A 15,538-nucleotide genomic window follows, 5' to 3' on the forward strand; every position below is an offset into this window, starting at 1 on the left:
ACATGGAATATTTCAGATCAGGGAAGCTCTCCCAAGCCTTGAGTTCAGACTATTTATTGGGGCTTTATTATATAGACACGATTGATTGATTGTCCATGATAGTTAATCTCAGTCTCCAGGTCCACTGATACCATGTGATCCAAAACCCCACTGTAAGTTCACCTTATTCTCTTGCTCTTGAGGCTCACAGGCAAATAAAATGACCTCTTAGGAGCTGAGGGCAAAACCAGACCTCTTAGGGGAAAGTTAAATTCTTTATTCTGGGTCCCAGCCTGGTTGAGTGCGCTTCCCAAATTCCTGGCTATGCAAGGTGTCTTCTACATGGTGAGTGAGGAGGCACCTGGTCACTGCAGCTTATGCTGTGTGAACCCTGGACAGGAGGCTGAGACACACATGGAATAAGGGCAGTGGCCGAGGGATGTACGCTCTCCTGTTGATCCCTGAACCAGTTTAGGATAGCAGTCGGAGGTCATCAATGAAATCATAAAATGACTTGAATGTTTAAAGGCAAAATTTTTAGTATTAAAAATATATTATATAACTGACTTAATTATAATTTCCTTAAGACAAATCTCAATATAATTAACCCCCCTCAAATGCACACACCCTAGCAAAGTAAACATTGTATATCACTGCATTACGGTCATATTTTATCTTGTTTGTCATTACTAAGCAGGTTCACCTGAGTTGGCAGTTTTCTTAAATAATTGCTCTTTCATGTATAGTTAATCCTCATTATTCACAATTCTGTATTTGAAAATTTGCCAGCATTTATTTTTAACCCTAAAATAAATACCTGTGACATTTTCATAGTTGTTTGCTAATGATTGCAAAGTGGCAAAATATTTGAGTTGCAAAACCTACAAATTCCCAGCTGAGGTCAAACAAGGTGGCCTCTGCTTTCTTTGTCTTAACTCTTATACTGTAAACAAGTGTCCTCTTCATAGTCTATTTAGTACCCCATTCTTTGAGTTTTTTTTATTGGTGATTTTTATGTTTGTTTTTTTTTAATTGGTGATTTTGCTGTTTAAAGGAGCCCCCAAACATGGTGCCAAGGTGCTGTCTGCAATGTATTTTGTGAAGAAAAATACAATGTTAGATCAACTTCGTTGAGGCATGAGTTACAGTGCTGTTGGCTGTGAGTTCACTGTTAATGAATCAATAATATATACTAAATTAAGTATTTTTAAACAGAAACACATATAAAATAATGTATTGTTTGGTTGATGAAAATGTGGCCAGAGGCACATAGGAACCTAATTTTATGTTTCCCCTAGGAGCAGTGGTTCAGTATTTATAATTCAGTATTTGAGGTGACTTATAGAATACAACTACTGTGAATAAAGAGTCAACTGTGTTTGCTTTACTACTTTATTCCTTATTCATTTATTCATGGAATCTTTTATTTGTTCTTTAAGAAAACATTTGAGTACTTCTGGGTGCCAACCAATTTCTACATGACTTACACTTTCTCTTTTGTGTTTTTATGCCCACATTACATTATATTACATTATTACAGAAGCTATAATCCTCTGACTCAAAGTATTTGTGGGGTTTATGCGCACACATCATAAAATGTCAGATTGTATTAAAGGTTGGGGGCTGAATGTTTTGAGACTGAACATTTTTTACTTTAGTTACATATGCTAGATTCAGCCTCCTCAATAAACTTTCTAGAAATTGTCTGCCTTCTTGGAGACCAAGATTTTTAGCATCAGATTTCTTAATCGGTTCATGTTGAATGCCAGTAGAGCCAGGTCATGTAGCTGGCCACACCTTCCCGCACCAAAATGCCGTGTCTGCCAGGTTGGCCACATAGCCTTGCAGGCAGAACTTATGACTGGCAATATTATTCCTCAACAATGCGTTATTAATGACAAGCCAGACCAAACTGGCCTCTCTCCTTTTCTGATTACCCCATCTCTCCCACATGTTTGTAGTTCCATCTCTTTCCACTGCCTCTTCACACTGTCTCCACATCTGTGCGTAAGTAGAGGGAAGGGAAATGGATGTGAGGAGCAGATGTTCACCTTGTGGTCTTTGTGACTTCCTGGATATGCTCTCTTCCATTGAAGGGTTTCTCATTTCCTGGGTTTGATAGTCCAGGATGTATGAGGACTAAGCTGTACCTTACTGCTCTTCTCTCCTGCTGTTAGTAAAACCAGTTGTACTGGAATCCCCCAAATGTTGTGGGGGAATAGAGAAACGCATTTCTGAGAATTAAAATCATCTGGTCAATTTGACCAAAAAAAAAAAAAAAATTCCAATGATGTCAGGGATCTTTCAGTGAAATAATAATAGAATTTAGCCCAAAGAAGTTGTTGACCATTATTACCTCAGTAATTATAAGAAATAAGTGCCAACAGTAAAAATTAATCTTGACATTTTTATGTGCTAAGTAGTGAAATAAATAGAGTAACTTTCTTTGAGCATCTTTGAAACTGTACTCCAAGAAAGTGCGGGCCAAGATGGAAAAAACCTATTTAAATGCCCTCTGGTGCCTAGCAGAAGGTCAAGGACAAGTAGACCTCAACAGCCACATATTAAATTAACAATTAAAATACCTCATTTGAAATATAAATTTTCAGTAATGTTAATTTGATGTTTATTTTTTCAGATACTGATGAATATAGACCTCCTGTTTGGAAATCTTACTGTAAGTATACAAATAATTTTAAATTGGGTGGGTTATATTGCTTTGTGAGTAATATAAAAATATTAGGATAATTAGATAGTTATTCCATTTCATATCTATTATTTTAATATTTTTCTTCTTTTCCAAGTGAGAAGAGGGAAGATAGACTCCCACATGCACCTCAATGAGTATTCACCAGCAACCCCCGTCTGGGGCCAGTGCTTAGCCCATCTGGGGCCCTGCTCACAACCAGGCTATTTTTAGCACCTGAAGTGGAGGCTCAATGGAGTAGAGTACCCGGGATCAATGCATTCAAACCAATCAAGCCATGGCTGTGGGAGGAGAAGAGAGAGAGAAAAAGAGAGAGAAAGAGAAGGAGGGAGGGGTGGAGAAGCAGATGGTCACTTCTCCTATGTGCCCTGACCAGGATCAAACCTGCGATATCCACATGCTGGCTGGGCTCTACCACTGAGCCAACTGGACAGGACCCATTTTATACCTATTATTGAAAAATTAATTCAGACTAGGATTTGGAAAACAGGTGTTTCCACAAAGTCTCTATATGGTTTACACATCTGAAATGCACTCATTCTTCTGAGCTTGCATGGTATTTCATATTATGGAACCTGAGACTGATTGTTGACAATGACTGATAAGCTAATGGAAGGTGAGGCTAACTAAGAATTCGAGCAGTTTGCCCTGGCTAATGGCTCGGTTGGTTAGAGCATTGTCCTGAAGCTCAGAGGTTGCTGGTTCAATTCCCAGTTGTGGCATGTACAGGAAAAGATATGTGTTCCTGTCTCTGTTTCTCCCCTTCTCTCTAAAATAAAAAAAATAAAAATAAGAGAATTCAGGCAATTTAATTATTCTCAGATCCTGATTCTTTATGTGAGGAAGGATATTAAGCCAGGAGGCTATGTTGATAAAAAGAAGGGGTAAAAAGAACAGGTAAAAAGTGTCAGAAGAAGTCTTCTTTTTTAGAAATTGTCTCCCCAAATATAAGAGAGAGGCATTTGAATTCTATATTGCTCTTTAAACGCATTAGAATAAAAATTTCTTCAAAAGAGTCTAGGTTGTTAGCCTTTTATTTTCTCTCCATATATCCTAGATAATATTATTTCATCAAGTAAAAGATATTTCAGATTTTTAAAAAGTAGAAATAGGGTTAATATAATCAAAGTAGTTTTAAAAAAAATTAGTGAATGCACTATTGCAAACACCAGTACTATAAGCTTTTGTTTGTTGTCTATAGAGTTGAATAAGCAACCTAAGAAACCTATACTTGATTTTATTTTTTAAAATTTATTTATTGATTTTAGCAAGAGAGGAAGGGAGGAAGAAAGAGAGACAGAAATAATGATCTATTCCTGTATGTGCCCCAACTGGGGATCAATCTCTGCATGTTGGGACAACGCTCTAATCAACCACACTATCCAGCCAGGGTGATAGAGGTCTCTTTGTGGATTCCAGGAGGATCCAGGGCATTTTTATTTAAATATAGATTATTAATGTCTTGTAGATGCTGAGTTACTGTAAATTTTGATATTTGTATGTATCTGAAATTTGCTGCTGAAGGAGCAGCTATTCAGATTTTGTTAATTTTATAGTATTTCCAGAACAAGTTTATTTTAATAGGTTGTTACTTTGGGCTAATTACAGTAAACAAAATATGAACAATTTCTGAAAATTCTGCTATAGATGCATTTTCCTTCGCCCCCACTGCTGCCTTTTTTTTTCTGGGATGTATAGTTTCAAGAATATATAAAAATGATTAATATTCCTTAATCTTCTAATGATTTTGTTGTATAATCTCATTGGTGGGAAGACTTTAAAATTATTCAATGCATTTTTTGGTTTTCAGTTTATCTTTGTTCCTTTTGCTCTGACTTGTGCCTTACATATTTTTATATAAGAGCATTTATGAAGCCTCAGGCTGTTATTAAATCATGGTGGTGATTTTGTTCCCCTGAAGAATATGATTACTAAGTGAAGTATATGTAGTATTTTCTGTATCTGCATATGTCCTATGGCAGCTACCATTTGTCTTTAAAAACAGCATATTTCTTTTTTGGTGAGAGAACTGCTACTGAATTTTAGTTTCTTTTAGCGAATTCAATGCCTGAGCTCCCCTTCCCCTCCCCCCATTATTTTAATAGTAGAAACAGAGGAAATTATTAGAATAGACTTTATCTTCTGACCATGAAGATATTTCAGTGCACTTCAGGAAAATTTTGTGTTTAACTGTGTTAAAACCAAGTGGAAAAGTCCATTTTAAAAATTGGTCATGTGAGCCCTAACTGGTAGCTCAGTTGGTTAGAGCATCATCCCAAAGTGCAGAGGTTGCTGGTTTGATCCCTGATCAGGGCACATACAGGGCCAGATCAGTGTTCCTGTCTCTCTCTTCCCTTCCTCTCTCACTGAAATCAATCAATAAAAAAAATTTTTTAGGTGTATTGTCTCTAGATATTGAGAAATTTATTAGTAAGTATATAAGCATTGACAGTTCTAAGGTGATTGAAAAATGTTAAGTACCTTTAATTTTAGATCTTCTCTCTTAATAATTTAGCCATTAATTTTTGGTGAATCAGTTAATGATTGTGCAATTTAAATTCAGCTGAGCTCCAGTTTAGAGTACCAAAAATTTCAAATTTAGAAGGGCCTGAATTAGTCTTCATTACTGTATATAGTTTTGTTTTTAATTTTTCTATTGGTTAGAGAAAGAGAAAGAAAGAGAGAGAGAGGAAAGGAGATGGGATAGAAGGGAGAGAGAGAGAAGGAAGCATCAATTTGTGTTCCACCTGGTTGTTCATTTAGTTGTGCACTCATTGGTTGCTTCTCACATATGTGCTCTGACTGGGGATTGAACCTGTGACCTTGGCATGCCAAGGCGATAGATGCTGTGTCCACTGAGCCAGGGCTATGTGTGTAGTTTTTTAAAGGTATTTTTGATACATGTTCCCTGAATTTATGTTAAATTCAGTTATACAGTATCCAAATAAATAACATATTTATTTAAAAGGTGTCCTAAGGATAATCATAGTCAATGAGGAGGCATTCATTTAAAAATTAATTTTCTCCATGAACAGGACTATACCCTTTAAAACTAATAAAAATGAAAGTTGAAATTCTCATGTGACAATATTGTCACTTTTTATTTTCATACTGGCTTATCTTAATGTTTGCTTACCGAATAGGTAAATGTTACCGATGATAACCAGATACTACAGTATTTCTTCTCTGAATGACAATCAGCATTTTACTTTGTCTAGTAATTTCTAATGTCCTTCTTGACTATCATTCATTTTATAATTGGGTTTCCATAGGTGGCAAGTACTGTCCAAAGCATTTTTCGACAAAACTGATCTTTTGAGAATTACTGAATTCTCAAAACAAATGTGAACTGGATTTCCCATCTTAGAATTATAGTCATTAATATGGAGGAGTGGGCCCGAAGAGTCTTCCCTTTTTGCCAGTCATGTTTTAGCTTCTCTCAGGAGGAGGCTTAGAAATACCGTATTTTTTGCTCCATTAGACATACTTTTCCCCCCCAAAAGTGGAGGGGAAAATGCCCATGTGTCTTATGGAGCAAAAAATATTTTATTAAATATTTTAACACACCATTTGGTTTAGAATATTTTTTTTTCTTATTTTCCTCCTTAAAATCCTAGGTGCGTTTTATGGTCAGGTGTGTCATATGGAGCGAAAAATACGGTATTTCTGGATGACGTACATGTGTAGCCCTATGAGGGCCAGACAGACTTGGTTTCAGTGCTCCCTTCCTTCCCTACCTCAGAATTCCTCCTTTCATCTTTTTTTTTTCTTTTTTTGTATTTTTCTGAAGTTGGAAACGGGGAGGCAGTCAGACAGACTCCCGCATGTGCCCGACTGGGATCCACCCGGCACGCCCACCAGGGGGCGATGCTCTGCCCATCTGGGGCATCACTCTGCTGCAACCAGAGCCATTCTAGCGCCTGAGGCAGAGGCCATAGAGCCATCCTCAGCATCCGGGCCAACTTTGCTCCAGTGGAGCCTTGGCTGCGGGAGGGGAAGAGAGAGACAGAGAGGAAGGAGAGGGGAAGGGGTGGAGAAGCAGATGGGCACTTCTCCTGTGTGCCCCGGCCGGGAATCGAACCCGGGACTCCTGCACGCCAGGCCGATGCTCTACCACTGAGCCAACTGGCCAGGGCCCCTTTTATCTTTTTAACTCATAAAAATATGTTCATTGGAATATTTTTGAAAAACTCACACAATAATATGGTTATCTAAAACTATTTTAATGTGGTGTCTTTCTTAGGGATTTTTTGCAACCAAGAGGAAAAGGCAAAAGAATACATTTCTATCAAAATTTCAAACATTATTGAATGAAGAAGAACTTTGTCTATTTTTTAACTTTAGACAGTAAAGCTGTATCTTTTCAATAGCTTTTATATATATTATAGCACTACCGTGGTCTCATTTGAGTGATGAACTCAAGATGCATTCTGGTAATTAAATATTACTGTAAAGAATTTTTATATTGCCTGACCAGGCAGTGGTGCGGTGAACAGAGTGTCGGCCTGGGACACAGAGGACCCAGGTTTAAATCCCTGAGGTTGCCAGCTTGATCATGAGCTCACCAGCTTGAGTGCGGGGTTGCTGGCTTGAGTGTAGGATCATAGACATGACCCCATGTTTGCTGGCTTGAGCCCAAAGGTTGTTGGCTTGAAGCCCAAGGTCACTGGCTTGAACCCAAGGTCGTAGGCTTGAGCAGTCGGTCACTCGCTCTGCTGGAGGCCCCTGGTCAAGACACATATGAGAAAGCAATCAATGAACAACTAAGGTGCCACAATGAAGAATTGATGCTTTTCATCTGTCTCCCTTTCTGCCTGTCTGTCCCTCTGTCTCTCACTTAAAAAACAGAATTTTTATATTAATATTAGTCACCTACATGTAGTCATAACTGATCTTTACTAGGGACTATTTTAAATCTTTTACATATACACTGCTCACAAAAATTAGAGGATATTTTATTGCTTCAAATTAATTTTGAAATATCGCCTAATTTTTGTGAGCAGTATAGTAAGTTACTTAATCCTTTCAGTATTCTAAAAAGTAGAAAGTATTTTTGTCCTCATTTTACAAATGAAGAAAACCGAAGAAGAGTATTCAGAGTCCCAGTGTTCAAATATCCCAGATGGTCTGATTCAGGAGTTTACATTCATAGATACAATGCTGTTTCACCTTTACTTAGCAATACAGAACACTGAATGTGTCTGTTCTCAGAATATGTATTGTATGTGTAATGTACACATACATACACATACATATCTAGTCTAATTGTATATATTTATATAGGTTTCTGTGCTTTATATGGATGAATATGATCAGATGTAGAGCCTATATAATGATATCCAGCTGAAATCTGAGTCATTAATTACCTGGCAATACCAGATGTCTAGATAGTTTATGTTATAGTAACAAAATGTGTATGTATTTAAATACAGTATTACCTTAAATTCAGCCCTGGCCAGATAGCTCGGTTGGTCATCCCGAAGCTCAGAGGTTACCAGTTTTATCCCTGGTCAGGGCATATATAGGAACAGGTCAATGTTCCTATCTCTCTCCTGCTCTCTCTAAAATCAATAAAATAGCCTGCCCATGTGGTGGTGCAGTGGATAGAGCATCATACTGGGACGCAGAGGACCCAGGTTTGAGACCCCGAGGTTGCCAGCTTGAGCATGGGCTCAGATGGTTTGAGCAAGGCTGACCAGCTTGAGCCCAAGGTCGCTGGATCGAGCAAGGGGTCACTTGTAGTGCTACAGGGCTCTGCTGTAGCCCCCCAGTCAAGGCACATATGAGAAATCAATCAGTGAATAACTAAGGAGCCGCAATGAAGAATTGATGTTTCTCATCTCTCTCCCTTCCTGTCTGTCTGTCCCTATCTGTCCCTCTCTCTGACTCTGCCACAAAAAAATAAAATAAACATTAAAAAAACCCAAAAAACTTAAATTCAATTATATGTGATTATATATATTGAAATAGAGTTGTGATATTTTAGTGTTTGTTTTCTTTTTTTTTTTTTGTATTTTTCTGAAGTTGGAAACGGGGAGGCGGATAGACAGACTCCCACATGCACCTGACCGGGATCCACCCAGCATGCCCACCAGGGGGTGATGGTCCGCCCATTTGGGGCGTTGCTCTGTTGCAACCAGAGCCATTCTAGTGCCTTGAGGAAGAGGCCATAGAGCCATCCTCAGCGCCCAGGCCAACTTTGCTCTAGTGGAGCCTTGGCTGCGGGAGGGGAAGAGAGAGACAGAGAGGAAGGAGAGGGGAAGGGGTGGAGAAGCAAATGGGCACTTCTCCTGTGTGCCCTGGCTAGGAATCGAACCCGGGATTCCTGCACGCCTGGCCAACGCTCTACTACTGAGCCTACTGGCCAGGGCCATATATATGTTGAAATTAGTAGAAATCAGATTCTCTTCAAGTGATAAACTTAGACATACATAAACACACTTTCTCTGATGACTACACATTCTATTTATTCTTTCTTCATTTCAAATAAAAAAGCCTAAGAGAGTCTAGAAGGTCATGTTGTTGGTATAATTTTCACTGATTCATTTTTAAATACCCTAAAAATTATCCTCTCTTTGGCAAGTTATTTCAGTACATGATTTATTTATTTATTTATTTATTTTTGCTTCATTTGTCTTAGTTGAATAAGCAAGGGTAACTTTGGCTCAGAAATTTTGTTTATGAGAGAGATTATCTTTGAAGATATGGTAGATGTTCACAATATAAGTAGGGGTAAAACAATGTATCTGTTACTTCTAGCCTATAAATTCTAATTTTAGTTTCAAGTTTGACACTTAATAATGTACTAAAAATATATAACCATTATTGGTTTGTATCAGAAAGAAGCTTTTTGTAATATAGTCTCAAACCATTGGAGAAAATAAATGAGCAGAGGATGGAGAGCAGAGCCAAGTGTCCAGTAGTGATTTGTTATAAGGTAGACGGACGTTGTGTGGATTACGACTTTCCTATTTGTGCTTGCTCCTGGGCTTTCACTAAATTTAGTTTGGTGTACCTTCTTTGCTTTACTCATAAAAAATAGGATTATATCACAGTGTTCTTGTGAATATAAAAAGAGCAGCCGGTATGTGATTCCTAGTATATTCAGAAGTTCTATATAAGAGAAACTGACATCTTTTACTTTCTACCTTCTCACAGTATATCAGCTGCAACAGGAAGCCCCTCACCCTCGAAGAATTACCTGTACTAATGAGGTGGGTGAATGAAATCGTTACAATGAAATGTCTCTCAATTATTTGTTTGCCGAACTTTGACCTTCTTCAATGGGTTGGTTATTTGCAGTATTAACCATTTACAGTAGTTGCCATCATAAAATTGTAACTTCAGTGCATTTTTCTTACATTCTTCTCACTTGGAATGTAAGTCACTGTTTAATGGGCTGTCTGGTAACAGTATAGGGCGTTAACAGTATATCCTCGGGTTATGATACAGTTACGTTCCTACAACAGTGATGTAACCCGAATTTTGGTGTAAATCGAAACACACTCTAGCCTAAGTCACTTACCTATCTTAACATAGTTGTATCAATAAAGTCATAATCTAGAACATAAAAAACACAAGCCACAGAAAAAAGAAAAGGACATAAGTATATGGTACTATATACTGTACTGTATTAACAGAATAAAATGATAAAAAATGAATGTAAAATATTCCTTACCTTTATTCCTGTGGTTGGCTTGCACACTGGAAGGGGCATTGCAAGGTGGGAGAGAGTGACCTATTGGGAGGAGGAAGCTGGAGAGGCAGGAGAACCTGCAGAAGGTGCTGGAGATACTGGGTCAGGTGAATCAGGATTGCCTAAGGAACAACATGCAGGAGACACTGGAGATGATTCTACCTGTACTACAGGTGTTTCATCTCGAGAAGCACCTGATGTAGAGGGAACAGGATCTGTTGCAGGCCTCTCTACCTTCTTAAAGAATTGTTCCAGGCTACTCAACAAATTTAAGAAGATTGAAATCATATCGAACACTTTCTCTGATCACAATGGCATTAAACTAGAAATCAACCACAATAGAAAAATTGAAAAACATTCAAACACTTGGAAACTAAATAGCACGTTATTAAACAATGAATGGGTTAACATTGAGATCAAAGAAGAAATTAAAAAATTCCTAGAAACAAATGATAATGAGCATACATCAACTCAAAATTTATGGGACACAGCAAAAGCAGTCCTGAGAGGGAAGTTTATAGCATTACAGGCATACCTCAAGAAGCTAGAAAAAGCTCAAATTAACAACTTAACCCTGCATCTCAAAGAACTAGAAAAAGAACAGCAAGTAAAGCCCAGAGCTAGTAGAAGGAAGGAAATAATAAAGATCAGAGCAGAAATAAGTGACATAGAGGCTAAAGAAACAATACAGAGGATCAATGAAACCAGGAGCTGGTTCTTTGAAAAGGTAAACAAGATCGATGAACCCTCAACAAGACTCACCAAGAAAAAAAGAGAGAGGACTCAAATAAATAAAATTAGAAACGAGAGTGGAGAAATAACAACTGACACAACAGAAATACAAAATATTGTAAGAAAATACTATGAAGAACTGTACGCCAAAAAACTAGACAACTTAGATGAAATGGACAAATTCCTTGAATCATATAATCTTCCAAAAATCAATCTGGAAGAATCAGAAAACCTAAACAGACCAATTACAACAAACGAGATTGAAACAGCTATCAAAAAACTCCCCCCCAAAAAAAAGTCCTGGGCCTGATGGCTTCACAAGTGAATTCTAACAAATATTCAAAGAAGAACTAACTCCTATCCTTCTCAAGCTATTTCAAAAAATTCAAGAGGAAGGAAGACTTCCAAACTCCTTTTATGAGGCGAGCATAATTCTGATTCCAAAACCAGAGTGACGTCACGGAAATGGCGCCGTGAGAAGCGCGTCCGACAGCTCTCCCCTAAATCACAACAAATTTATCAACTAGAAACAGAAAAATTTATCCTCGGAGCATTCCGGAGTTCCACACAAACTGAAAGCAAAAGGACTGTTATCACTTGAATCTGAGAGACGAGGGTGTGGAGGAAGCTACCGCAGCGACGCTCATTCAAGCCGCCAGGGAGTGCGCCCGCGGTGAGTCAGCCCATATACTTGGGAACCGCAAGCCGCCGCGAGCCCGCGAGCTGCCACGAACCCCCGCGAACCGCCACCGCGAGCTGCCGCGAGCCCCCGCGAACCGCCACTGCGAGTGGCCGCCACGAGCCGCCGCGCGCGCCCGGTCCGGTTGAGCACTGCTGACGTTCCCAGAGGCCCACACACTGCGAGTGGGGGTCGCCGGCCACCGGTGCCCGGAGCGCCCCATTCGCACGCGTGCCTTGGGCATTCCACGCACCCAGGGCGCCCTACTGGCCCGCACACCCAGGGGGCTCCATTATCCTGCGCCTGGTGCGGTCCAGCCGCCAGCGGCGGGGCCAGCGGGAGAGGCTTGGGAGATTCTCTCCGTGGGCGGGGCACCTCACCCAGCCATTCAAACTAACAAGCGTTGGGGGAGGGGTGCGCGCAGGCAGCCTAAAATACCTTCGGAAACACAGCTGCGACCCAATCACTGAAATTAGCTTAACCCATAAAATCTGCGCACCCTCGGTTCTAATTGATAAGATCTCTCTCAGTTCAGCAATCCAAGACAAGAGGCGTGATATTTTTTAGTGCCTCTCCGTAAAGGGGCGGGGGCAACTTCTGATTGATAGAGCCTCCATATTCAGGGATAAACGCTAACAAGAAGGACTTGGCAGATAATAAGGTCTATACTACACTAGTCGTAAGCAGAGACTAGTGCCTCTTCTTCCCTGCAAAAACAGGCTACAAAGTGTGGAAAGCCTGGGTTGAGAGGTCCAACTAAATGATAGGCGCTGAACAGTCACCTTGACAACAATTGACTCCCACCCCCGCCTGATTACACTGGAGGCCCTGACTGTCAGAGCCTTTCCCAAAGCCTTGCACTGAGTGGGGATAGAGTGGGGATTTCCCAGCTCTTTGAGCCTCTTACTCCCCAGGCAGAAGCAGTTGCAGCCTTATAGCTGGATCACCAGGCTGCTAATTCAGAAAGGGGGGACTAGGAGAGAGAATCCAGGAAAGCAAACTCTCTCATCGTTGAACCCTGCAAACGCCAACAAGCCTTTACTTCCAGCAAGACTAAAGCCAATTATATGACATTGCCATAGAATCCCATCAACTGCAAATCCCTAACTAAGAGTGACACAGGGGCAGAGCCTGGGGTACAGAGTCACCGACTAGGAAGAGGGAGAGAAAAGAAAAAGGAAGAAGTTAACCTCTCAAAATCAAGAAAAACTCACAGACTTTACAACTTGATCCACTAATTTTTTTTTTGTTGTTGTTGTTGTTGCTTGTTTCTTCTATCTTTTTGCCTTTATTTCCTCCACCTCGGTCCTTCTATTCTCTGCCCATCTTATGCTTCCCCTTTCTTGAACTACACTACCCATGAGTGTTGCATTTTATTTTTCTTCTTCATCCTCACCCTCCTTTAAGGTTATACTCCAAAACACTTAACTCTCACTCTCTCCTCTTTTGTTTTTTTTTTTTGTCTTGCTTTATTTTGTTTTTTTCTCCTCCTATTTTATTTCTTCCTTTGTTTTTCTCTTTTTCTTATTTTTTCCTTTCTATTCATTTTTTCTTTTCTCATTTTACTTTCCTCCCATATAATCCTCAATCACGAACAAATTAGTTAATTTGGGACTCAAGGCTTTTTTTTGGTTTTATTTCTCTTTTTTGCTTTTGTTTTTATTTTTTTTTTCTCTTGTTTGTTTATTTTTGTGGCATTTTGGGTCCTCCCAACCCAAGGTCTCCATTGTATTTAGTCTTCGCTCCACTTAATACAACAGAGTTTTACTTATTATTTTTATTTTTTCTTCTTTATTATTCTTTTTTGGTCCTTTTTTCTGATTCCCTCTTATCCCTCTCATTATATCTCTTAGTTGACCATCACTTACAAGCAAATCATCTTATGCTTGTCTAAGATTTTCTTCCTTTTTTTTTTTTTTTTTTTTGCATTTAGTAGGTCCCTACTCCCTTTTTTTGCCCCTTGAACTCTTCACCCCAAATCAGGCCCTCCATTATAGGCACGATATTTCCCTGAGGAGGGGAGAGGAGGGAAAGAGAAGAGAGAAAAAAGGGGGAAATAATAAATTATTACTGTTTTTTTTTGTGGGGTGTTTTACCCCCTTTTTTTTTTTCTTTTTACTCTTTATTAATTCTAATTAGTGCTATCAATAAGACCACCCTCAGATGCCGATAAGAAAGAGGAAATCGAATATTATGGATACAAAAGAAAGAGAGGTAACACAAATAGATGTGGAAAAATCTATGGAGAAAAGACTTAACATATTGGAAGCCTTGGAGCTAAATGACAGAGAATTTAAAATAGAAATCTTAAAAATACTCAGAGATATACAAGAAAACACAGAAAGGCAATATAGGGAGATCAGAAAACAACTCAATGAACACAAAGAATATATTATCAAGGAAATTGAAACTATAAAAACAAATCAAACAGAAATGAAAAACTCAATTCACGAGCTGAAAAACGAGGTAACAAGCTTAGCTAACAGAACAGCCCAGATTGAAGATAGGATTAGTGAAATAGAAGACAAACAACTTGAGGCACAACAGAGAGAAGAAGAAAGAGACTCAAAAATAATAAAAAATGAGAAAGCCCTACAGGAATTGTCTGACTCCATCAGAAAGAATAACATAAGAATAATAGGTATATCAGAGGGAGAAGAGAAAGAAAATGGAATGGAGAATATACTCAAACAAATAATAGACGAGAACTTCCCAAGCCTGTGGAAGGAACTAAAGCCTCAAACTCAAGAAGCAAACAGAACACCGAGTTTTCTTAACACCAACAAACCCACTCCAAGGCACATCATAATAAAGATGACACAAACCAATGACAAAGAAAAAATTCTCAAGGCAGCCAGGGAAAAGAAGAGTACAACATATAAAGGAAGGCCTATTAGATTATCATCAGATTTCTCAGCAGAAACTCTACAAGCTAGAAGAGAGTGGACCCCAATATTTAAAGCCCTGAAAGAGAGGAACTTTCAGCCAAGAATACTATACCCATCAAAGCTATCCTTCAAGTACGAAGGAGATATAAAAACATTCACAAATACAGAAAAGATGAGAGAATTTATCAACAGAAAGCCCCCACTCCAGGAAATACTAAAGGGGGTTTTCCAACCAGATTCAAAGAACAAAAGAAAACAACACCACAAGTAACAGCTCCACCAAGAACACAATAAAACCAAACTTAAACTGTGACAACAAAGGAAAAAAAGGGGGGAGAGGATGGAGATTAACAGTAGCAAAGGATGATGAAGTGCAGAAATACTTATAAGATAGGGTACTACAATGAATATGGTAGGTACCCTTTTCATTACTTAATGGTAACCACCCTTAAAAAAACCACCACAAAAACACTTGACTTAAAAAAGGTAGCAACAGAGGAAAGAAGTATGGAACACAAACAAACAAAAACAAATGATAGAAAAACAAAAGAGAAGAATCAAACTAGATACAAAACTAACAGAAAGCAATTTATAAAATGGCAGTAGGGAACCCACAAGTGTCAATAATTACACTAAATGTAAATGGATTAAACTTACCAATAAAAAGACACAGAGTAGCAGAATGGATTAAAAAAGAAAATCCAACTATATGCTGCCTACAAGAAACACATCTAAGCAACAAGGATAAAAACAAATTCAAAGTGAAAGGCTGGAAAACAATACTCCAAGCAAACAACACCCAAAAAAAAGCAGGTGTAGCAATACTCATATCTAATAATGCTGACTACAAGACAGAA

The 15,538-nt window shown here is 38.7% G+C and overlaps 1 protein-coding gene across 2 annotated transcripts in view; it reads left to right on the top strand.

Annotated features, from left to right (window-relative positions):
• Positions 1-15,538, top strand: part of CHN1 (chimerin 1) — a 227,390-nt gene that overhangs the window by 60,531 nt on the left and 151,321 nt on the right. For both annotated transcript variants that reach the window (XM_066281004.1, XM_066281005.1), the window contains 2 exons: positions 2,618-2,656; positions 9,845-9,900. In XM_066281004.1, coding sequence (XP_066137101.1) covers positions 2,618-2,656; positions 9,845-9,900 — 95 coding nt within the window. Of the gene's footprint in view, positions 1-2,617; positions 2,657-9,844; positions 9,901-15,538 lie in introns of those variants that run through there.

This window comes from Saccopteryx bilineata, chromosome 5, assembly GCF_036850765.1.
Source record: "Saccopteryx bilineata isolate mSacBil1 chromosome 5, mSacBil1_pri_phased_curated, whole genome shotgun sequence".
NCBI lineage: Eukaryota > Metazoa > Chordata > Mammalia > Chiroptera > Emballonuridae > Saccopteryx > Saccopteryx bilineata.